Raw genomic sequence first — 24303 nt, forward strand, 5'->3', positions numbered from 1 at the left:
TGAGGGGCCTGGGGCACATCTCCAGGAGATGACTGTCTGCCCCAGCCCCAGGCAAGAGCCCCCTCCCCGACAGGGCCCTGGCTTGGCCCTGGCCTCCCCTCAGCACCCACCAGAACCACCACCTGCACGAGAGGCCTGTCCAGGCAGCCTCACAGAGAGGGCTGCAGGCTCCAGCTCTGGGAGACCACCAGCCCTGCCCATTTGCCAGTCCTGCACTCATAAGAGGGGGCACTTCTGCCACCCCTGGGGACTTGTTCTTCAACCTCCTTCCAGCCCGTGGTAGGAGGGGCCTACCTGGTGCTGAGCACCCAAGGAGTAAGAGGCGCCTTTGGATCGTGAAGGTCTGACTTGCCCAACCACCCCCCCATTAAGTGGCTTGCAGTGGCGTACGGAGAGGCAGCTCTCAGAGGCTGCGCTGGCACCCGACAGCCCGATTTCCCCTTGCGAAAGGGCAGGTCCGTCTGTGCAAGGCTCGACTGGTCACTAAGGGGAACCATGTCACGTTCATAAACTGATGAGGGTCCAAACTCTGCTCGTGATGCGCTTCTGAGAGATCTCTACTTCCACAGTTGCCACAACCCACCCTGAAACTGCCGCGAGCAATCAGGATCGTCACACCTGGCGCCTGGGGCTCTCTCCTGCAGTGAGGAGGTGTGGTAGGCATGCGCTCTTCACCCCAGGCCCCAAACACGCCGGCTGGCCACCCACAGCTGCTGCAGCCTGGCCTCCATCTGGGTCCCGCACAGCCGTCAGGATCACATGGAAGTCAGTCTGCCTTTCCAAGATTGTCGTCTCTATGAGTCATCGGAAGCCTCGGGAGAGGAGCCCACCGCGCTGCATCACGCAAAGAACATGATCCTGGAAATCTAGCCGGTTGCCCCAGCCTGGGATCAGAGGCTGCCTTGCTGCTGAGCCCTCTGCTGGCCAGCGGCCCCGGCCAAGAGCAAGCTAATCTTGCCACAAGGGCAAAGCCAGAACTGCAAGATGCTTTTCCCTTAGGAAGTGGGAGACTGAACCCCCCCCCACCTGCATTGTACAAATAAAACATTTCTCCCTTTCAGAGCAGGCTGTGGCTGGTTTCCAACACTTCCCTTCCAGAACAAAGGCCACACAGAGCCGGAGACCCGGTTAGCACCAATTTAATGCAAAATGTGATTCCGCCTTTCCCCCGTCGCCATAATAGCACCCACAGCCAAGGCGCAAGCTGGTGAAGGTGGAGTCAAAACACCTCTGGAAACACAACTGAAGAGATCTTGCTGTGGAAACATTGGACAGGAACCATAGATTCTTTGGTGTGTAGGAAGCACACAATTACAGCCAGCAACTCAAGCATTTAATCACATAGCAACATGCCTTCAGAGTTAGCACTCGGGTTCCACCTGCGCTGAGGAGGGGCTGCTTGGGCAGAGCAGCTGCTCAGAGCAAGCCAGGAATGGTGAGAGGGGCAGGTTCAGGGGCAGGAGTGGGCAGAGGACACCCCTGTTCTTACAGGTCAGTGCAGGGAGCTGCAATGGTTTTGCCATAAAAAGAGGGAGAGGTCGAAGGGGAGGGAGAGGAACCTGGTATTGCAAATGTCCCAAATTACACAGAGCTCCTCCTGAACTGTCCCTCATTCCCACTTGATGAAGAGTCTGTGTTGGGCAGCCAGAAGCCGAGTCTGCAGCGTGGCCAGGCAACACGGCCTCCTCTTCTCGGTGAGTGTGAATACATAATGCTTTCACAGCCAACTCCCCACAAAAGACTGGTCTCAAGCAAGCAAGGAATACTGGGGGGCGGGGGGGGGGCAGGTTGGAGAAGACGAAGGGCTGATTTCCAAGATTCGCCTGGGAAAAGCAGAAAGAGGCTCACCTGCAACTTCGTCCACGGCCCCCCAGCCCTGGCTTTTGAAAAAGCACAGCCAGACTCACACCCACTCTCCGGGGAGGTTCCAAGCCCCGCAGAGGCTGAAGCAGCCTGGCTGCAGGAAACCAAGGGCAACCACCAAACAGCACGCCGGCGGCAATGGGCTGTCACATGCCCGAGAGCTCTTCCAGAAGGATGCCGACCGGCAGGCATGCAAGTCACCCGAAGCCCAGCTTTCTCCAAAGGAATAAAAGCCGGCTTGGCCCTTCGGAGGAAGGAACCTGAATCCCCACTCAGGAGCCCAAGTCGGGAAGCATTCAAGGCCCACGTGGCCTGGGCCACGAGGGCTTACCCTGGCCACATGTTGGCCTCCTGGTTAATGTTAGGGGAGCTACGGTCCCAGGTCTTCAGAGCACCAGGTTGAGAAGCTGGTCTGGAAAAACTGGGTCTCCTTCCTTGAAGGCTGAGGAGGGGGCAAAGAGGCAAGGATGCTTGGGAGTGCAGGGTCCTCCTCCCCTGCTTACTGGGAGCCCAGGCAGTGAGATTTTAACTCCTTTCGAGGCCCAGAGCACTAAGGCAGCTCTTCCTCAAGGGGAGAACGTGTGGCCAGGAGTTCAAGGCAGCCCGGCACTGAAGGGGTTAAGCCAAGCAGACCTGGCTTCCTGCACTGGGCCAAGGACAATGGAGAGGAAGAGGATGTTGGGGGCAGAATAGCCGTGGCAGGATCCCAACACATTCCTCTGGCCATGGACACAGGGGAGATAGGAAGAGAAGCCCTGCGTATCCAGCCCCAGCTCCCCCGCCCCACAACTGTTCTTGCCAGGGAATTCAGTTTCAGGCCAGGGCAGGAGAATGGGAAGGGAGACCCCCTCCCATGGTGCGGCTGCCTGCCCAAAGCCGAGGGACAGAGCCAGTAATTGGGGCTGGGTTGCCCGCTGGATAAATTAAGGCAGCCGGCAGGACATGTACGTAGCTCACAAGAAAAGACAAGCTCATGTGTATTCCTGCTGCCATGCCATGATCTCTGGCTCAGGGAGTCTGACCGCACCCCAGTGCAAAGCAAGGCTTTTCCAAGGCTGCTCTGGCGACGCTTCCCAGGTTCTCCACACTGATCCTCACGTGGCCCTGGTGCTGCGCTATCTCACTGGCAAGGATTTTGCAGCTGGACAGGCGCCACCTGAGCCCACTTAGGCCTGGAGCTCAGCCTCTGAGTGACCGCACGGGAGAGGCAAGGCAAGACATGTGAAAGGTCTCACGCTGATGGTCCCCTCCATGGGAAGGCTGAAGCAGCAGCCGTAAGTGCTTAGCTGGGGACAAAGGGCGGTGGGACGCCGCGAAGCCTCGGACCAAGGCGAGGTCTCCCTTTGTGACGCTCACGTGCCAAGTGCTGCTGTGGATGTGGGCTCTGAAAGACCATGAGCCACGCTCCTGACCAGCCGGTCCAGCCACCTGGCCCTCGCCCGACCGGAATCCTGCTTTAACTTGGAGACAAACCCTAACACAGCGAGAGAAGAAAATAAATAACGTGGACCAGTAGAAGAAGCACCTTCCAGGGTTGTAGGCATGTCAGGTGAGCGTTGCGGGCTAGGAACGTCAACCCCCAATTACTGCCAGAGGGAGCCTCTGTTGTCCACCCAAGGCCACATGGCCCCCTGGAAGGAATGGAGACAGCGGGGTCACCTCATCTAGCCAGCCAGGTAGTCTTGGGGGGGCTGTGAGGACCCCCACAGCCTCTTCATTCCAGTGTGACTCCAGGATTCCCACAGCCACCTTTTCTTGAGCAGCAGCGGTGACAACTGATCCCAAGTGCAGGGGGTGCATCTTTTTGGGTGACCCCTTCTTCCCTGGCCACGGAGGAGAGGAACAGGCATGGCTATTTGGCACAGCCCTCTTCAGCAGAAGGCATCATCGCTTTCTGGAGGACAGGAAGGCACCAGAGCTCCTGCAGGTTGCAGTCAGCCCCCCAACCGGTGGGGTCCTGGGGCTCTTCTAGTGCTCTCTGGGCCTCCGGGGCAGGCTCTCCCGGAGGCAACGCAGCTGCTCCTCACCCAGCTTGATCTTATCATCCAACTGCCGCTGCTGGATCGCCAAGGCGGACTTCATGCGCACAAAGTGCTGGTAGTCCTGTAGCTGCTCGGCGGGCAAGCAGCGTGAGACGCTGGCGAAGACGAGCTTCTCCCGCTGCGCCACATGTTCCTGCAGCTCCTTGGCATCCTCCAATTGCGCCATCAGCAGCCGCTTCTTTTCCAGGAGAGCCATCTTGTGGGCAGGGGGCGGGGGAGGGAAAGAGAGCTGGTCAGCGCCCGCCGTGCCTGGGGCCTCCACGCAGATGAGGAGCCCGTCCCCGTTGCCGAGCCAGAGCCAGTGCTCTGGAGCAGACCCAAGAGCAGCACTGGTGCTCCAGCCAGGGGAGGAAAGGGGGGGCAAGCTGGCTGCACCGCCAACACCTGGCCTTGCAGCCACCTGAACTGGCACCACAGAGGCCCCGAGGAAAGCATTCCTGTGCAGCAGGAATGCCAGACCCCATCCTCGGCAGTGGGGCTAGGTACCGCTTTCTCCTTTTCAGAAAGAAAACCTATCGCTCTGGAGCTGTAGGGCTCTCTCCCTCTAAAGGGGCAGCTTACCCTTCAAGCTCTGCAGACAGGGCTTCGTTGCCCTGCAGTCTGCAGGGGGTGGATATACCGTACCCATTCTTTGGGGCCCAGTCGTAATCCCAGCACCCGTAGCTGGAGCCTCAACAGGGATCAGTGGAGGACCCCAGAGCAGTCCTGCTCCAGAGGAGCTCCTGGGGCAGGCAAGCCACCCTCTGCTGTGTGGCCAGCGCCCCTCCCTCCCTCCCTCCCTCCCCCCCCAGCAGCCTCCCCTCCTCCCCGCTTCAGCCGCACACCTTCTCTTCCTCCTCCTCCTCCTCCTCCTCCTGTGCATCCAGGCCACTCAGGGCATTCTCTACTCGGGCCAGCCGCCCCGACAACGAGAGCAGCAGGTTGACCACCTTGTCCAGGTCGCCTATGACGAGGCGGAACTTCTCAAGTTCGTGGGGCTTGCAAGCCCCCTTGATGTAGTTCTCCACCTCTCTGCCGAGGGCTGTGTTGGCACTCAGGTCGTCCTGCAGACCCTGCTGGGCCTCCTGCAACACCATGAGCTTCCGTCCAATGCTCTCAATCAGCTGCACCTGCAGAGCAGAAAGACTAGCCTGGACTTGGGGCTGAGCCAGCATTTGCACCCTGGTTTTAAACCCCGGCTTCTCCCAGCCTGGAGAGTAGCCCAGCCCTGAATTTTCAGACATGTTTAAATCCTCAGAACAGGCAAGACTGCCTCTTTTAATAGGAAAGAAATGGCAGAACAAGGGGGAGGAGTTTGAGAGTCCCCAAATCTTCTTCCGTGAGCTGAGATGGAGCCTTAAGGTGGTCTGGAGGCAGCCGCGGAAGGGAGAACCTGCACCCATCCTGCTAACTTTCCAGTGACAAAATAAGAAAAGTTGAGGAGGCCATTCTCACTCAGCTGTTCGGGGCCTTGACCCCTCAGTTGAGCAAAGCAGTTTGGACCCCAAGGTGGGTGTTTCACATCACGCAGGCAGCCAACTTGGGTTGCAAGGTGGAAGAAAATAGCCCAACGTGGTAGGTTAGAACCAGCCTCTTCTCCCTTCCAAGGCACCTCTCAAACCGACCGGAGGCATCACAAGTCCCAGGGCTGCTGGAGCATTCTGAGGATCTCATCGGTAACTTAAGCAGAGCCCCGTTCTCCTGGAGAAACCCAAAACTCGGAGGAGAGAGGGTGAGGATCCCATTTTAGGAGCACCTGCCTGTGGAGGCAGCGTTCACAGATGGCCTTCAGAGTTGGGACGGCAGGGGCTGGCGCCTTTGGAAGGAGAGACCGTCCCAACCGAAGGCTGGCCAGGTGTTGGCACTGCTGGGGATCAGCTGGAGCCCAGGGAGCCCACATTCCACTCCCCGCAGCTTTGCCTGGGTCGAGATCCCGCAGAGAGGGGGCCTTCCAGGCCGCCGGCTCTGGGGCTCAGCTGTCCACAGGCTGTGTTGCTTGGCGGGGGGTGGGGCGGGTGGGGCGGGTGGGAGAAAGCTTGCCTTCTTCTGAGCCAGGTCATGGTCCAGCTCCTCCTCTTCTGAATGGGCCACAGCCAGCTCAGCACGGTCCTTCATCTTATTCAGCAGCTCGGCCTTGCCTGCCGACAGGTTGTAGTACGTCAAGCGGGAGGTGGGGCTGGCGGCTCCTCCGAGGGTCGGGGTCTCCAGCGGCACCTGCTGCCTACAGCAAGAGGACGCATTATGGGAGGCACCAACCGTAAGGGGGAGAGAAGGGACTTTCCTCTTTGGTAAGGAGGCACAACATCCACTCAAGGAAACAGATGCTGCAGCCAGAAAGCAACGAGTTGCCCGCCTGCCTGTGCAATTTACACCGATCTCTCATCGCTTCAGGGCAGCCGCGTCCGTGGCTCCCCCGATTTTCTGATCCCAGCAGCCTGCAAGAAGGCTTTGGCCCGGGATCACCCAAGGACCTTGGCGGTAGAACGGGGATCCGACTCGGCTCTGCCCAAGCCAGGTTCCACGCAATAGACCCCACTGGCTCTCACAAGGCTCGCTGTGCCACACATCAAGACTCTCCATGTCTCCCTCCCTTCCCCAGAGTTTGCAAAGCCCAAAGAGGCCTACCTTTTGGGGCAACTGGGGCCACTCCCCAGTGGAGACCTGTCCTGCCCTTTCCATGGGGGGCAATCGCTTGCAGCAAAGAGGTCACCCATCACCTCGGCAGCTGATCTGAACCCCAAACCAGAGCTCAGCACTCCAGCCAGGGACCGGTCCCTGCCCGCCACGTCTCTCATCAGCTCCTCCGAATTCAGGCGCAGGGGGGGTGGCCCTGCTTCCTGGCCGGTGCAGCGACTCTCTCCCGCAGCGTCCTTGGATACAGGCGCACGCTGCTGGGGGTCTGCGGGGCACAGAAGGCGTAAGCCAGCAGCATTGCTCACCAAGCAGAGCCTCTACCACGCCCCACCCAGAAACAGACTTACGCAGGCTGGGGGGCTGCTCTGAGGGGCTGCCAACCAGCCTCTCCTGCTCCTCATCCCGGGGTGGCCGGTTGGTGGCTTCCTCCTCCAAGGCACCGGCTGCCCTGTATGCACAAAACCAACCAAGCTCTTGTTAAGGCCACGCTGTTCCTCTCGCCCAGGCAGAGTTGCGAGGATGACCGATTTCTAAGAGTGGGCTTTTGCGCACTTTCCTGTCTTAAGGGAAGGCGAAAGAGAGGGGGACCCTTTTCATAGACAAAACCACAACTGACAGAGGGAAGGGTGGAAAGGGGTCCCGCCTGTCTCTCTGCTCGGGGGGCACCCTAATGCCTGCGTGGGAAGGGGGCTGGCTGCTCCCCCCTTATTCAGCCAATGCCTCCCCTGGGACTGTCTCCCCCAGGACCTCCCTCTGGCCGCCTGGGCTCCAGGACACCAGAGGCCAAATGTGAGGCCACTTGCCTGGAAGAGCCACTCCGGTCACTCGTCTCGGGCATCAGCCACTCCAGGCTCCGGTGTGGTGAACCATGGCAGTAGTAGAGGGGGTTGTCTTGTTCAGGGAGGGAAGGGGCGCCACCAGGTGCCGCACAAGGTAGTGGCGGGCACTGCAGCTGCAGCCTGTTGTTCCACAGCCGCTCCACAGGCAGGCTCTGAGAACGCTGCCTGGCTGCTTCAAGGCCGGTCTGGCCGGTGCCCCAGGAGTCATTCGAGTGCGCAGGCAGGTCAGCGTGGGCAGGGAGAAGCTGTTGGTGTGAAGCCCGGGACAGGCGGTACTTCTCCCAGTTGGGCGGAGGGGGCCGTGGAGGTGGCGGAGCCCTTCTTCTGGCTTGGCATGGTGGTGACTTCAGTCCCGTCTCCTCCAACTTGGCCGATGGGGCTTCTCGCCACTCCCTTGCAGACACACCGGCTGGCTCAACACAGAGGCGGCTCTCCGAATAGGCCCTTTCACGCAAGGGGGGTTTGCGCGGCTCGCCGGGGCCTGCCTCCGAGCCCACCTTCTCCACAGCCCGTCTTGGCCGCTCGCAGTCCCAGGAGAGGTCACGCGTGGACGCAGCCCGGCAGAAAGGGGGCCAGGCCGGTTCAGCGCGCTCAAAGCAGGTCCAGAATGGGCTGACCCTTGCAAAGGCCACCTTGTGCTGCAAGAGCTGACTGGAAGAAAGAGGAGGGGGCTGAAGACACAGCGGTGGAGAGGAGCTGACCGCCCCTCAAGCTCAATAGGTCGGGGGCTGCTCATCAAGGCAACCTCGCTCTGAGGAGGGGACAAGGGTCTCTCAGCGGTTGGGCTCCACCAATTCTGGCCAAGAACACTAATGTCCCCCTGCGAGACAACGGCAGATTAATTGCAGCCCAGGTGGACGCTGCCTCGATTCCACGAGCTGGTCTGCTTCTCAAAAGGCAACTCCCTTCCCCAGAAGACACCAGAGCTAAGCAACAGCACTTGGTCCACACTAGCAGCACCAGCTCTAGAGAGGTCAAGCAGCTTGCCAGGCTGGTGTGTACGAATGCCATCATCTGAGCTCCTGACCTGGGAGGCCAAGGATCTGGCCTCCGCTGTGGCATCTGAAGGATCTACCACAGCCAAGCCCAAGGGAGCAGAACCTCCTTCTAACCAGCTCCGAATCGCCTTTCAGAGAATACCTGCCCTGTCCCTGCTGCCTCAGGAAGAGCCACCTGTCCTCTGGGGAGCCACCCTTTATGCGGGGAAGAGGGAGGCGGGCGCAGATCTGTGTCCCCGCTTCCTGCTTAAGGAGAGACCCTCAGCAATCATGCTGAGCAAACAGCTGGCGGCCAAGTACGCCACCAGCCAGCGGCTTCAAGCCAGAAACTGGAGGGAAGGCGTCTCCTCCTTCTCCAGAGACGGTCTGTGGCAAACGCACAGGCCAAGGGCGCGAACAGGAACAGCTCTTCCAGCCAGCAAAGTTCCCCCCGCAAGGCCCCACCCCGGACCTTCTCCAGACTATCTGGCAGCAACGTGGAGCAGCCAAGCGGGATCTGTAGGTCCTTGGCACTCAGAGCGCCCCGTAAGCCCGGGGCAGGGAACGGCCCCTGCCAATCCACCCCGTTTCTTTGGGGTCACCCCCCTTCTGCTCTGGCCTGGCCACCACCTACCTCACAGACTGGCTGCTTGCTCGGTTCGCGGCTGGGGGCTCCCACTCTCCCGCTGGGAATTCCTGCCAGGCAGAAGGGGAGAGTGAGGCACGGGGAGGGGACAGGCCACGGAGCCCTCGGCGTCCTGCCCTTCTGTCCTGGGCCAAGGGGAGGGGGCTGGGCAGCCCATGAAGGCCATCCCACCCTTTCTGGGACTGCACTGCTGGACCAGCTGAGGTTCTCCCCCCAGCCCGGTCAGACACCCCACCCAACTGCTGGCCTCGCCTCCCCCTCTGGTCGGAGAAATCTAGAAGCCTTTTCAGCCAGATGACCTGGGGAACACGGGCAGCCCTGGGAAGGGACAGGCACACCCTTGCATGCTTGCTGCTAAGTCTACAGCGGGGGCCCTTACCACTAAACTCGGTTGATGTCAGGCCTGCAAGGTAGACCAGACTTGAACCCCAAAGTCACAAACACTAAAACTGCTTTTGTTACAGGGCTACAGTAACAGAACCTTGCAACTCTGAATGCGCCCCCCCCCCCCGCCCTGATAGAGGGAGGGAACTAGAGCAGGTCAAGTCTGAGACGCTTTTTCAAATTCCGGTCCTGCTTCGGCTCAGATTTCCCTTATCAGGCCTCGCCTTGGCTGCGGCTCTTCCTCCTCTTCCTCAAGGTTATTCTCACAGCCCGTTATAGGTCCTCCTCTTCCCCGCCACCTGCCTCTCCAAGGAACTTGGAAGCACAGCAAGGAAGGAATATTCTAGAAACCTGATGAACCAGGCTGACGGGGAAGATGAATCTGAGAATCCGACTTACCATCTGAAAAGGCTTCCTTGCTTGCCAGGGGCCTCCGTCCTCCAGCAGCTTCTGCTGAGCTGGGCAACAGCAGTCACTGCAGCAGCTCCAGGGACAGGGGTGACAATGGTGGGCACAGTGGCTGGACGGCACCGGCATGTTCCTCGCATGCAGCATGGCACACTCATCCCGCAAGCTGTAGGCACAGGCCTCTCGGATGGCACAAGAGCAAGGAAGAGGCCTCCAACAGTCGCCCTCTGGACCGTGTCGAGCCAGGGGCTGGCACAACCCCAGCACCTCTGGCTGGAAGTCCTGGTAGATGGGGGGCGATGCCAGGCACCGGTAGGACTGGTCGAGGGAGTGGCGCCGGAAGTCCCCATGCTTGGTGCTTCCTGGCTTCTCTGCCTCGGGGGACTGTGCGCCACCGAGCCTGTCCTGATGGGAGCCCGAGGGCCCGGAGGACGGTGGCCGGCTTGTCTCCTCAAAGAACTTCCGCCGGTCGGCGAAAGGTAGAAGACCAGGTTCCTCTGGGGGTGGCTGCAAGGAAGGTCCCGGCTCTGACTCCTGAGGCTGAAGCTTGTGCTCCGGGGACCACCGCCAGCGGCCTCCTCGGCCTCCACGGGCCGGTGGCAGAGGTTTCTCTGGCCGAGCGGCCTTCTCCTTAGGCACTGGGTCCCCAGGTGGCCTTTGGGGGCTGCCTGGCACGCTATCCCCACCAAACACACTCAGGTCAGAGCCCCAGCGCTTGGGGGGCACAGCCGGCAGCCCAGAGGAGCCATGGGGCTTGCCCTCCCCTAAGGGAGGGGGTGGGGCAGAAGCCGCGGTGTGGGCATGGGGCTCTTCTGTCTCTTGAGCAGGCTCCTCCTCGCACCCCAGCACCCCAGCACCTTTTGCCTTCTGGAGCTGGGCTTTGCGCCACTGGATCTCGTTCCGCAAGTTGGTGGCAAAGCGGTCACTGCGTCGGCGGGTTTGTGCAGAACGATGCTGGGCTGAGCCTGCCTTCCGGGCAGCTGGTGGGCTCCTTTCAGCATCTGGCAAAGTATCTGTGCAGGGGGCTGCCTGGAGGTCTGATGGGGCAGTGCTGGCATTTCCAAATGGCGGCGGTGGCAGGGAACCTGCCAGGTCAGCAAGGGTGCTCTGGGGACTCTCTAGCGCTGTGCATGCGCCCCGTGGTGGAGACGGCGACCCCTCCCCAGAGGTTGGAAGAGGACCCAGCTCTTCCGCTTGTCCACAGGTGTTCTGGCCGCAGTGGCCCGGATTCAACCATGGCTCTGGAGCCCGCAGGTACTTTTGCTCCTTGTGCAGTGGGGACACTGTCCAGTGAGGACCCTCCTGGCCACGGGAGACATCCAGAGCCTGCAACTGGGCAACCAGCAAGTGTTCTGGGATGCTGTGGCGATGGCCAAAGGGCCCGGCCCAGGCAGCCTTCCAGGGAGACGGGGAGCCTTCGTGGCTGTCCGGCTCTGTCTCATGCTCCTTCCCTTTAGGGGGGTCTCCTAAGGGCCGTCTGGTGTTCTCCTCAGCCAAAGGGGCGCGGGGGCTTCGTGGGCCCTTCTCCATCACGGAGGGCTGCTCTGTGTGCGAGCTCAGCAGGTAGTACTGATCAGTGAATAGAGAGTCCTTCAGGGGGCCCGTGGTGGGCAGCTGCCCCCCCGGCCCATGGCGGTCTCTGCCAGGTGTGCAGAGGGAGGCGTCCGAGCTCCACTGGCCCTCACAACACAAAAAACCTGTGCGGGGCGGGGATCCTGGGGCTTCTGGCGGGGAGTTACATGCACGCAGGCTGTCCTGTCTCAAGGGCGGCTGGGGAGGGGCGGCAGCCACTTTGGCAGGGCTGGGAAGGGAGCTCGGCTGAACGCTGGAGGGTAGCCTGGCACCGGGAGCCGGGCAGGGCAGGCCCACCGGCTCACCGCCCGTTTGCAGGTAGCGAGGCTCTGGCAGCTGGGCGGGCTGGGCACCGTCCGTGGAGCTGCCCTCCTCAGGTCGCAGCACGGAGTCGGAGGCGTTGGAGCTGGCTGAGAAGGAGCTGTAGGCAGAGTCCCGCTTGCTCTGGCACATGGCCTGGTCGATGGGAGACGGGCTGCCCTCGTAGTAGGCCTGGCTGGGCGGGTCCAGACTCTCCATGCTCCCGAGGGAGCTGTTCTTTTCTGTGGTGTAGTGGGGAGAAAGAGGGTTCCACGGCAAAGGCAGGTCACTGGGGGCAGGAAGAAAGGGGAGGCCCCGCGTCAGCAGTGGGGCAGCCCCGCCTGGCTCCAACTACTTTTGGCCCACAGCTGCTTTCCACTTGATGGTGCAGCGCCACCCTCCCCTCGTGGCTATCCTGACTGGCCCCTCCAGACCTGGAGACTCGCCCGCCTCCCGTGACCCCTTGGCCTTCCACCTGCCCCTCTCAGGCCACAAGCCCCCTTTGCCCCTGCCCAGACGCGGGAGGGGGACATTTCTGGGGCAGGGAAAGGCTTTCAGGCCAAGGAGGGTGATAGGAGCTGCCACTCAGGCCCAGGCCCAGCCCCTCCTGCCGCAAAGGACCCCCTGTGTGCCACCGAGCAGCAGCAGCGTCGGCACATCGGGGCCAGGGCAGCACTACCAGTCCACGTCTTCAAGGGCTCTAGAGCAGCCACTTCCCGTCCAGCTACTGCCAGGCCCCAGCTCCATTTGGATGGGGAGAGCTGGTCCCAAGCCACGGGGGGCTGCAGTTTTACACTGCAAAGGGTCAGCCTGGTGCTTTTCCAGGGGACCCTGTGTGGGGCAGGGCGCGGCGCAGCTCCCCGTGTAATCCGAAAGGGACGGTCCCGCCTGGCTTTGCGTGCAGCTCTCAGGCTAGAGAAGGGTGCGTGGGTCCTGCCTGCCACGTCACGCCCTCCAACTCAGGGAAAGTTGGCAGCTTCTCTCGCCCGCTCGGGCCAGGAACTGAAGCCATTACTCCTTTCTTGCTGGCAGCCTGAGTGATGTTGGGCCACCTCCCTTCCTGATGGGAGAAAACGCCACCAGGGCCTCCGGGGGAAACGCTGCCCGGCATCACATCCCATGCTCAGGAGTGGGCACAGCGGTACCCGGTCCAGCCAGAGCTCTGGGAAGGAGCTGGTCAGCCAGAGAAGATGCGCTGGGGCTGCCCCACGTGCGTTGCAGAAGAGCCAAGGGGGGAAGGGCATCAAGCGGAGGTGCCTGGGGCGCTAGGTGGCCACACCCAGCTGTTCTCTGCGTTCCCAGTTGGGGCCACCAAAGGCAGGTGGGAGAACAGAGCCCGAGGCTAATTGCCGCCATGGCCTGGCCGGGTGAACCTCCCCCGTGTCCCGGGCGGATTCTGCTGCCCACTTTTAGCCCAGGACTCAAGCACTTGGGTGGGGGGACTAGCTGTCCACCTGGGGCACAGAAGCAGTGAAGAAAGGGCACCCTCCCCCCCCTTAGAGGACCGCAGGAGCCAAACGGCCCCCCCCATTCCTACACTGGTGCTGAAGCACGCCCCCCAGCCAGAAAAGAGTCCCCAGCCTCCCGCCCACCACTCACCTCGTCTCACAGCCCAAATGCCAGAAGAGGCTGAGGGGGTCAGCAGGAAAGGTCATGGTGGCGGCCTCAGTCTGGACCTCGGAGAGCTTGGCCAGATGCCATGAGTGGGGCCTGATGATGGGCACGTTCCTCCTGCCAGGCAGCCAGAACAAAGACAAAGTGGAGGGCAGGAAGCAGAAGAGCTTCTCCTGCTCCTCCACCATATGCCCCAGTGTGCCCATCGCCCTTCCCCACCTCTCTCAGGAGCTTCGCCTGTTGTCGCTCTCCCACCCCACTCCGAGGCCTATTCCTCCCTGCCCCCCAGCTGGATGGCTGCTGCCCCTCCCCCTCCCTGAAGGAGGAGCAGCTGCTGCCCTCCCCTCAGGACAGGAGGTGGGGAGACTGTGCCCCACTTCACCAAGCGCCAAAGTGCCCCACTGCCGTCTGAATCCACCCTGCCCCAGGTCCCCGGCCAGCCCAACTCAGCGGATTGCCGTTAACAAAGGCCACTCGGTGACCTCCTGCTGGAAGTGAACTCTCGGCTGGGAACTTCTGGGCATGATGTTGGTTGGTGTGAGGAAGGCTGTGCCACTCCAGCAAGGTGAGGCTGGCCTAAGGAAGGGACCCGGGCTGGTACAAAGCAGAGCTGCGCAGGCGGGCAAGGGGAGCGGGGCCTCTTTGCTGGAGACTCAGCCCCTTGGCCAGAGCCCTGCCTGGCCCAGACAGGCTAACGGTGCCATGAACCCCCAGCACCTTCTGGATGGGAACCCACAGGAGCCACGTGCGCCCGCCTGCCCACCCGGGGTCCCGCAGTGGAGAAGCTGAGCCTACGCCCTGCGGCAGGCTTTTCCTTTCTTTCGCCCCAGCCCAGCTCACGGTCATCTCTCCCCTCGCAAAAAAATGAGGCTGAGCACAACCAGACATGGAAAGGAGAGGGCCCCCCCCCAGCAGGCTCAATACGCACCTGTCCCAGGAAAGAGGGGAGCCCGTGGAGAGGTCTGGCGAGGAAGCGGCGCCCAGGCTGTGGCCCAGCCCAGCCAGCCACTGCGGGCAGCGGAGTGGGACTGGAAGCCACACGTCAGGGCAGCCCAGCAGGGAGGGGTTCCTGCCCCCCCGGCTCCTGGAGCCAGACCCGGTCCTCATCTCCTCCCAGCCAGGAAGCGGTGAGGAAGTGATGTCCAGGGAGATAGCGGAGCTGGCAGCGCTAATATCAGAAGCCGAGACCCCCCCGGGGGACGGGGCTTCCTGGCTCTTGGAGCAGCAGCCTCCCCTCCCCTCCCCTCCCCTCCCCTCCCAAGGCAGCCGGGAAAGGGAAGCCTCCCTCCCCGGGGGGCCTGCAACCCTGTGGACCACCTGCATCTTAGGGGAGAAGGGGACGGCCAAGGATCTCCAAGGTGGGAAGGGCTGAGCCCCTCGCCTGGCCTGGGGAATTCCAGAACATCTCTTGCTGAAACAACTGCCTCCAGCTGAGCTTCAGGCCTCCCCCCCCCCCCCCCGCACACACACAGGAAGTGACTGGGACCGAGTGCAGGAAGAATGAGATCACTTTGCCTTTGGGGGCAAAGGAGGAGCAGGAGCTGAGATGGAGAAGAGGGTGCTGTGGGGCCACGGGCAAGCACAGCCCCCGCCTCGCCACAAAGGCTGGAGGTGGGAAGCTGTGAACTTCAGTAGGGGCGGCATAGAGAGGTGCCAACTGGGTGCCAAAGGAGCCCCCCCATGCTTCACTCCCCGGACAGGGAATGTCACTTTGGGTGCCCTCTGTGTGATGCTCAGGCTGGAAAAAAGCCATCCACATGCAACGTCAAGTTCTCCGGCTTTCCCCGAAAAGAAGAAGAAAAAACCCTGTTCAACCTGCCTGGCTCCGGAATCCCAGACTGATTCAGATCCATCTGACAGGCAGTGGGAATCCACAGGAGTGGCCAAGAGCTTTGCCCAAACTGCTGCAGCCCACCTGGTCCCCGGGAAGTACAGCAGGCACCCATTTTTCCAGCCACCCCCCCAAAAAAGGAGCTGGGTTGAAGAGCAGCCATCAGGTCCTGTGCCTGGTGTGGCCCAAAGGGCAGCCGATCAGGGCACCCTGCACCCCCGCCCCAGAAGGCAATCTCCAGCTCTTCTTCCGTCCAGGACAAGTCCCGGGCCCACGCAGACCAGACCGCTGCAGCTGCAAATAGGTCGGAGCGGCGTTTCTTGACCGTGGCCGCTTTAAGCTGTGTGGACATCAACTCCCAGAATTCCCCAGCCAGCGTGCCGGGAGTTGAAGTCCACACAGCTTAAAGCGGCCAAGGTCGAGAAACACTGGAGGGGGGAGGCCCCACCTGCGAGGTCTCCTGCTCCCTCGCTGCCGCTGACTTCTGCCTTGCCAAGGGGGACAGGCCCTGGAGCTGGGCTTGTCTGCGTTTTTGTTCTTTTGCAGCTCCTTCCCCTTCTTTTACGGAGCCGTTTTGCTTTCAATAGTTGCAAACTCGCCCTGAGTGATGCAAGTAGACGGGAAGAAAAGGAAGGATGTCAAATTTTCTAAAATAAGCTCATGCACCATACAGCTGTTGGATCACCACACGAATCCCCAGTGTGGGGTTCCAGAGTGTTGCAGCAGCCAAAGATTTTCACTAGGGAGAACAAGCATATGCGCAGCAGTTTCAGAAAGTTTACTCCGAAATATGTTCCAGTGGACCAATGATGCTCATTCATTTTCAGATACGTGGTCACAAAATTTCAGCTTTCTGGCAGCAGATACTGGAGAAAAGGCACCTGGTCAGGACTCCAGACGGCCACAGACTGAACACCCTTTTCATTTCTAGCTCTGTGCTGAAAAGGCCGGGAGAGTGAAGTCTCTTCTCCCAGAGAGTCAGACGATGTGCTCTCTATGGGCACCTGAGAGGCTGACTGGCTTTGTTGCCACAGCCAGTTCCTGGGTGATTACCCCAAAGGGCAGCCAGGCAGAGCTCCGTCTGCTGCTGCCTCAAACGTGTTTTATTTACCCGTGACTCATCTGTCCATGGAGCGAAATGAGACAAATAAAGAAAGCAAATATTTGTCTGAACTAGTTTCTGTTTCTTAGAGGGAGAGAGCACTCTGCGAAACTCAAAACTAGGTATATTTTCCTGCCAATAGCATTGTCCCAGGCGGTGGTACCTCTTTTGCATTTCACAGTTACTCAGTTCTTTTCAGCTGTAACCTTAAATACTAGAAGGACTGGCCTGCTCTGGAGACCGGAGGGAGTGGAGGGGGATCTAACAGAGTTTTAAAGAAATCCATTTCCAACTCAGGGGAAAAAGGTGTTCTGCCCTGCTTTATGCTGCCTCCTTGGCCAACCGCAGACTGGCGTGCAACCCAAATTCCTGCCATAGGATGGCAGCAGCAGCCCAGCTCAAGGAGCCACAGGCACACACCCATCCCTGCCCCCTAGCCCCCCCTTCCCCCCAGAGCTGGAAAAACTGGCAGGAACAGCACCATGCGGGGTGGATTGCAACCTCCCTGCCTCTTTTGTTTTGGTGAGAACAGCGCCCCTGGAGCCCCAGAGAAAAGCCATGTGGCGGCTACCACCTCTCAGTCAGGAAGGACTCCTTCCCTGGCAGAGGCCCGTGTGGGCAGCGCCCCCCATCCCCGGCGGGGGGGGGCTCTCTTCTCACCTCCGAATGATCATCTTGAGTGTGCGGTAGGAGCCCTTGATCAGGATGAGCGCTTCCTGCCGAGAGCCGTAGAGCGGGGTGCCATTGATGTTCACCAGCTCGTCGCCTGAGCGCATCTTCTGCGAGAGGGCTGCCTTTCCTCCATCCTCCACCTGAAGGGCAAGAGCCATGTGCGATGGGTCACCTCCCCGCAATCCCAGGGTGACTGGCCAGGCGGAGGGACAGAGGGACCATCTTATATACCAGTTGGGTGGCTCACGGCAACGATAAAAACCAACATCCAGGAGCAGGAGCACAGTGCAGGGAGACCCTCCAGCGGCTGCACAGCCCTCTCCAGACCACTGGGCCAGAGGCTCCGCCAGTCTCCAACCAGGCCCTGGAGCTCTTAGCCTGCTCTCATCCTGCCCTACTATTAAAATCGGGTCCCTGCCCCACCATCCAATAGCACCTCTATAGCAATCCCATCAGAAGGGAGAAGGGTCCTCCTCTGCTCATCAAAGTCCTCCTCCTGCCTGTCAACCCACCACGGAGCCAGTGGTTGGCAGGTCCCCCTTGCAGACTCCCAAAGGATTTGCCACTGAGCCTGAACGACCCCCAAGAGTGTCCCGGGGGCGGCGGTCTGTGGCCTGTGCTCTGGGACTAAACCAGGGCTAAGGCCCCAAGCCAAGAGTGGGATGGGCTGCCCCTCCCCGCCGGTCACACGCCTGTGGAGCAAGAGAAGAGCTCCCGTGGTCTGGCCGAACAAGAGCCAGTTGTGTAGCCAAATGCCACAGGCCATGGAGAGCCCAAGTGCGAAAAGCCACACCCAGTGACAAGGAGCAGGGATGGTGGCTGAGAGTGGGGTAAGTGGCAGGGATGAGGAAAAGTCAACCTTCGCCAAGCAGGGAGCCCTGATCCACCTCCTCACAAAGATGCAGGGACTCCGGGGAAGAGCTGGGCATCTCGTGGTCAGTCTTAGATGGGCCGAGGGATGGGGAATCTTCCAGGGGTTCTGCGTCCCCAGCAAAACCCAAATGCTGGACCGAAGAAGCAAGACTCCTCCACTCCCCCTTGGGCCACAGCTGGCTGTACTTGGGAGCCCCAAGGCCAAAAGCTCACACCTCGGCCACAGCTCCCTGATGCCCACATCCTGGGATTGTGGCACGCCACAACTTCTGGCAATATGCATGACGTAACAATGGCCATTTTGTGAGGGTGCCCAGAGCACCCACCAAATACCAGCGTGAAAGGTTGCTTTCCTCTGTTGAATTCAAAGATCAATGTGGTAATTGGTAACTGGCAAGAGAAAGACCATTATTCCTTCTCTTGGACAGACTTTTGGGGGAAGAAATGAAACCAACAAGCATAAAAAAGTTGAAATGTTAACCCAAAGTTCCCTGATCTGGCAACCTCAGTTGGGGATCAAAGGAGCTGTAGCCCAACATATCTGGCTAGTATCGGGCTGGGGACAATCTTTGTTCCCCCCCGCCACCCAGCATGCAATTTATACTTAAATAAAATTGTCTGGAATATGATCTGCCATTCATAATGAAATAATTTAGAAGTTCTTATGAACAGCCTGATCTCGACTCTGTAAAAGCAAAGCAACAATCTTTCGCCGTTTGCTGGGACCAGTGACCTCAATTCGCTTTTACACCTCGTGCACCTGATCCAGACAGACAGAGGCCTGCTGGAGCCGTCGGTGGAATCCGTCCTCTGTCCCGCTGTTGTCCCTGCTCTGAGCGCAGCTTCGCAGCAGCCACGACTGCTGGAGCTTGTCGGCAGACAGGACAGCCGCGGAGCTCTGGAGCAGCGCTCCAGGTGACGAGCCAGCCCTGGAGAAGGCTCTCCCTCTCCTGGGCTTCTCTGCTCCGAGCTCTGTCCACACAGCAAGCCGCGGGTTAGAAGACTTCCCCACCCCACACCCTCCCCTGGAGGTGCTGGGAGTGCATCTTCCAGGATTCCCAGCCTATTTAGTCACATGGGTGGGGAATTCTGGGAGCTTCCGATCTGGAGGGCCCTGGGCCACAGGCAAACAGGCTCACCTTCTGGCCGCGCCAAGCCCAAGCAAGGCAGAGAATGCACCTGTTGCAGCAGCAGCAGCAGCAGCGCCCAGACCCCCACCGGCGGCTAACAGACCGGAGTGCCGGGAATTCAAGTTAGGAAGCTGAGCTTGTTCTCCCAAGAGCAAAGCACACAGACCCGTCCAGTTTCCAGACTGCTCAACCATGCGCTGTGCTGATGGCAGTCCCTGGGCGGAGAAGGGGAAGGGGGCTCTCTCACATTGGGAGCTTAATTTTCCACCCGGTGCCAGTCAGTGGACTGTGAGATTCCAGTAAGAAGCTAAGCGGCCTGAAGTCTGCCCTGCGCAGCTCTAGCTCTCCAGGAGTCCAAAATAACGTTTAGCTTCTGTGCGCAAAGCAGGTGAGCAGCCAAGCCAGGGAAGAGACAGGGCCATTCTCTTGCCCTTCACGCAGCAGCATCGAGGGAAAGGAACTGGAAATTGAAATACTCAGGGGCTGAGGGCCAGCCTCGGCACCTCTTCCCTTGCTCTCTCGCACTACCAGCAAAGACGAGTATTTTCTGCATCCGGGGAACCCACATCGCAGACTCAGCCCAGAAGTCCCCAAGATGTCATTCACGCTCTCCCGCTCCATGCCAGCGGCAAAGGCCAGAAGCCAGGAGGCCGAGGCGCCTGCCAGGCTCAGCTGGGGTGGCTCCGCTGAGACGATCTGGACTGTGAAGGGCTTCCCACTGAGGAAGAGCCGAACTCACGGCTGCGATTAACCCCCGCCTGGCTTCCCAGCTGCAAGTCTCGCTCGGCTTCAGACTCAGAGATGGACACACACAACTCCCTGCCAGAGGAAACATCTGGCCTGTGGTGGAGGGAACCCCCGGACCCCACTCTGGGAGGAAATGCTGTGTTCCCTCCCCATTTTTGGACAGCAGAGATGCTGGCAGCTGCCACTCTTCACTCCCCCAACATGGCGCTTTAATCAAACTGAGGCTGCGGGAGCTACAAGCGCCCAGCCCGGCCTTCTTCCCTCTGGTGCCCCCTGCCCGGCCCCCCGCGCTCCTTCTTGCAGGGAGGGAGCGCAGCCTGGCTGCCCCAGCAGGGTGGGTGCCAAACGCGCAAAGCCTGGGAGGCCGATCTCTCCTCCCCAAGAGAAGCAGAGGAGGCGGGTCCCCTCGACCACTGGGGCCCGTCTGGAGGTGGATGCAGCAGCAGCAGCAGCAGCAGCAGCAGCAGCAGCAGCAGCAGCAGCAGCAGCCCCGTCCTGCCAGAAGGAAGCTGAGAGAGGAAAGGCGCAGAGAGGAGGGAGCTTGCCAGCTCTCTGCTCATTAGGGCACAAAGCAATCCTTGTTCTTGCTCGCGATTTTGCCAGGCAGCAAGGAGGAAGGCGATCGCTGTGACCATGGCCTTGGCACCCTGGCCGGACACCTCCATCCTCAGAGGAGCTCCCTTGCACCTTGAAGGAGCGCGCCTTGGCTCACCCAAAGGCTCCCCAGACAGCTCAGCCCTGCGGGGCTGGGCACCTTGGGAAGTCTTTGGACCTGGCCTCTCGACTAGAGGACGCACGCCCAGCTCAGGGAAAGCTCCCTGCGCCTGGGCCCCTAGCAGTGGAAGAGGGCTGCTTGGCCCAACTGCAGCAAGTGGCCCTCAGCAGTCCTGGCCGTCCTGCAGCTGCTTCCTCTGCATTCCTCCTTTCAGGGTCCTTGTGCCCAGCAAGGACACAAACCACCGGGGGAGATATGATCGGGGGAGATATGATCGCTGTACTGGGGCGCAGCCATTTCAAGGGAACAAATGAAAACGTGCCAACGCACGGCGCAGGCGCTGGTGGATGCAACCAACTCTGCACAGAACCACCCCGGTAGGGGCACGCATCTGGGGAGGGAGAGCGAGTGTGTGAGCAAGCAGGCCTCATGGGGTCCCAGGGGTGCTCCCCCCAGGTCTGCCCCTCCCTCTCCCCCCCATGCTGAGGGCCTGCTGGAGAGGCTTCCTGGGGGGGCTCAGGAAAGGTGCCGGACAGACAAGGCTTTTGTGCTGTGGGGAAAGGGGCTCTGGCACAGGCCCCCTGCCCCTGACACGTGCACTCGGGCTCTTCTCTCCCAGAGCCTCCCAGCAAGGGGAGCGGCCCAGCCTTCCCACCAGGAACCCAGCTCCAGCCCTTGCTGCCTCTGCAGAAGGGCGGTTAATCATTCACTGCCTTGTGGCGGTTACTGCTCAGCACCCAGCCTTGGGGCACACACTCGGAGAAGCCTGGCATGCTGCTGGCAATGGGAACAGCTTAGTGCCCCTTCCTTGGGACACAAGTCAGCACCAAATGCCCGAGCCAAGGACCCCAGGAGGGACATCCAAGGCCATAGATGGGCTAGATATGTCTCCCAAGAGCAAGGGAGAGGCACCACTGCCCCCCCCCCCGTGGCCCTTCTGCTGCCCCCCAGGTGTCCCCAGTGGACATTTCACATTTAGCAGTCCAAGTGTAGAGGGGGGGAGAGCAGCCATGCCTTTAAGGAGGAGAACCAGAGCCAGTCTCCTTCCTCTTACTGCAGGCTGGTTGTCTCCCCCTCACAATCACCAAAGGCTTGTCCTGCACTTGGTCTCATGTTGACCTGAACATATGAAGCTGCTCCAGATGGAGCCCGAGGCCTTCTCTCCTCACCGGCTCTCCGGTCTGGACTTCTTGCAGCCACTCCAGAGCCTTTTCACCAGACAGAAGGGGCTGAGCATACAACTTCCTACCTGCAAAATATATGCTATGCAATGACTACACAACCCTACACCACACCGGGCCAGGCCTCATTTGAGGCAGGTCTTTCCACCAGCCCAAGATGCCAAGCACTGAACCAGGGGCTGCTGAATTCAAAGCATTTGCTCCACCACTCAGCTACACACCACACTTTGTATCTGCCACACACTCATCAGAACCACTCCAGAAACCTTTGACATCTCTGGAGAAAGTACCCCTTAACAGTAAAATGGGAGCTTTTACTTGCTTCCATCTGGAGTCAGCTGACAGGGAGCAATGTCCAGGGATCTACTCTGGCATCGGGCAAGGCCAAGTGGGTCACTCACTGGAGTCCCTTTAGCCTAATGTCAGGCAGGGTCCAGCCAGGGAAACCCGTGAGCCCGCAGCTGCCAGGGTCTGGCAGTTCAGCATAGCCCTGGCTGTCCGCAATGCTCTGTGAATGGTCACAGAATCCTAAAATGGAAAGTGCTCTGGAGACCACCCGACCTGACCCCTTGCTCAGTGCAAGAATCTACTACTACAGCATCCCCACCAGGGGACCACCAGCCTCTGGTTAGGCACCTCCAATGAAGGGGGGGTCACCTCCTGTTCCACTGTGGCAGCTCTTCCCATTAGGAATTCTTCTTGGAAGACAGCTAACCTGTCTGCCCCTACTCTGCCACATGCTTGCCCCCATTCCCCCTAAGTCTTTCCTTCCAGGCCTTTTACCACCTTTTATACGTTGATGCAGCTTAGGACAGTATTTACTCCTTTTTTGTGTAGTTTTGGCACTCATGTTCAGCTTTTGGTCCACCAAGACACCCAGATCCTCTATGTGTGCCCAGTGTGACCCCTTCCTCTCCGACATTCACATCTTTGATTTTTCCTATCTAAACGGTGACTTGGCATTTTTCCCTGTGGAAGTTCTTCCAGTGGACATTTTAACCATTTTTCTGGCTTCTCCTGAATTTCGATCCTGCCTTTTAAGGCTCTGGCTCTCCCTGCTTCTTTTGATCATCATATTCCCAACCACCTCGTCCAAGCCGGGTGTTGATCAGCACAGAGCCTGCGGGTCCTTCAGTGGTGGGAAGGCAGGATGAAGAGCCCCGTTCAGCTCGCCGCATCCCCTCCGCGCACCGCACCGACAGGGCCCTTTTCCTCGCGGCCACCTTTGCACGGCTGCAAGCCAAAGGCGTCTCGAAGGAACCCGAGCCCAGCCAGACCCGCAGGCTTGGGTTTCAAAGGCTCGGGAGGGCCCGCAAGATAGAAAGCCCCCTTCCTCGGGGTTCTGCGGGGAAGATTCGGGGAGAAGGTTCCCAAGTCAGGGCCGGCGGAGCAGGAGGAACAAAGCCCGGCGGGGTTCTGGCCCAAGGCGCCTTCCCTCTGCCGAGCCAGAGACGCCTCAGGAAATTCCCGCGGGGGGGCGGGGTCGACCCCCAGGGTGGCCGTCGCCAAGATGAACTTGTCTTGCCCCACCCCCAGCCCTGCTCTCCCCGAGGGGGCACGCGAGGGGCTGCGGACACTGCGACCGCGGTAAGACTGGGCAGAGGAGCCCCGCGAGGCTCGGACGTGGCCTCGGGCTGGCTCCCGGCTTTTCTCCGCGCGCAACCAAGCTTCCCCGCAGCGTACGCTGCCCTCCAGGGAGGCGGGTCCCTGCATCCCTCCCTCGGAAGGGCCGCCGGACCGGACTCCACCACGAATTCCTAGGCGGACCACCGCCTGCCCGAGGTCCGAAGCGGGGCACTTCATCCCTGATGGCCGCCTCCGGCAACTTCCGAACCGGGACGGGGGGAGGGGAGGGGAGGGGAGGGGGGAAGGAAGTCCCCCGGTACGCCGCGCTCTCTGTGGAGTCCCCCTCCCCTCGCCGGGGAGCTTGGGGTGCCTCCTCGGAGCAGCGGAGCGTCGCCGCGGCCCCGGAGCGCGGCCAAGTTCTGCCCCGAGCCCGGCCGGGCGCCCAGCCGGACCTGCGGGCTCGGAGGAGCGAGGAGGGCGCGAGGCGGGCCGCCCGGGAGGAGGGGACGAGCAACGCCCAGCCAGCGAGGGGGAGAGGCGCCCGGGCGGGAAGGCGAGACTCGAGGCGGCCAGACAAAGGGGACGGCTCGCGCCGAACCTCCCAGCGCAGGGAGCCGCGCGGCGGGGGCGGAGGAAGGCTGGAGGCGGAGGGGCCCGGCCCGCGCTCTCGCGGACCCAGCGGGGCGAAGACTCACCTTGGAGACGATGAGGGGCTCGCCGTGCTCCAGCCCGCCCCTCAGCGTGAAGCCCCAGGGCGCGCCGCCGGCCAGCTGCACGTGCAGGTACTGGAAAGAGACCAGGAGTCGGCTGGCCAGCTTGACCGGCGGCGGCGGCGGGTCGGGCTCGGGCTCGGATTCCGCCGGGGGCCGCTGCCTCTGCCCCGACGGCCGCTCCATGGCACCATTCCGCTGTCCCTGGGCCTGACACGCGGCGGCCGGGAAAACGCCGCTCGGCATCAACGGGACGGGACGGGACGGGACGGGACGGGACGGGACGGGACGCGGCGCTGCGTTGCGTTGCGTTGCGTTGCGCGACGCTCTGCCTGCTGGAGGGCGGACCAGCAGGCGCCCCCGGTGGGCGTGTCGCGGGCGAGCGGAGGCTTCTGGCCGGCCCGGCCTGGCGCGCCCGGATCCTGCAACGCCCCGGCCAAGGCGCGCCCCCAGCAGCGGAGCCGCTCCGCCTCCTCCTGCGGGCCGCTTTGGCGCGCGGGCTCTTGGGCTGGGCGAGG

The 24303-nt window shown here is 61.0% G+C and overlaps 1 protein-coding gene and 1 pseudogene across 2 annotated transcripts; both read right to left on the reverse strand.

Moving 5' to 3' along the window:
- Positions 1-1767: 1767 nt before the first annotated feature.
- SHROOM4 (shroom family member 4) lies at positions 1768-24081 on the reverse strand. Of its 2 annotated transcripts, XM_088151793.1 has the most exons (11): positions 23771-24081; positions 16852-17003; positions 13244-13375; positions 9764-11933; positions 8969-9030; positions 7322-8008; positions 6866-6966; positions 6510-6783; positions 5925-6105; positions 4730-5014; positions 1768-4101 (listed from the first exon to the last, which is right to left on the reverse strand). In XM_088151793.1, the coding sequence occupies exons 1-11, from the start codon at positions 24029-24031 to the stop codon at positions 3832-3834; spliced, it is 4575 nt and encodes a 1524-aa protein (XP_088007919.1). In that variant the 5' UTR covers positions 24032-24081; the 3' UTR covers positions 1768-3831. The 2 variants fall into 2 exon arrangements, with proteins under 2 accessions (XP_088007919.1, XP_007433629.2); XM_007433567.3 differs by lacking the exons at positions 16852-17003; positions 23771-24081 and having other exon boundaries at positions 9764-11886.
- Positions 13461-16845, reverse strand: LOC148214447 (uncharacterized; annotated as a pseudogene).
- Positions 24082-24303: the final 222 nt, after the last annotated feature.

The sequence above is a fragment of the Python bivittatus genome, unplaced genomic scaffold (assembly GCF_059951505.1).
Source record: "Python bivittatus isolate LINGU-HERP-01145 unplaced genomic scaffold, Pbiv_v1 ctg000670_np1212, whole genome shotgun sequence".
NCBI lineage: Eukaryota > Metazoa > Chordata > Lepidosauria > Squamata > Pythonidae > Python > Python bivittatus.

Bases quoted from the DNA above. Each gene is read 5' to 3' on its own strand.
- SHROOM4 (XM_088151793.1), bottom strand. From the start codon at position 24,031: ATGCCGAGCGGCGTTTTCCCGGCCGCCGCGTGTCAGGCCCAGGGACAG. The intron at 6,967-7,321 runs GCAAGTGGCCTC...TTGTGCATACAG, and splicing joins GACCGGAGTGGCTCTTCCAG to GGCAGCCGGTGCCTTGGAGG. The intron at 6,106-6,509 runs GTAGGCCTCTTT...CTCTTGCTGTAG, and splicing joins GGCCCCAGTTGCCCCAAAAG to GCAGCAGGTGCCGCTGGAGA.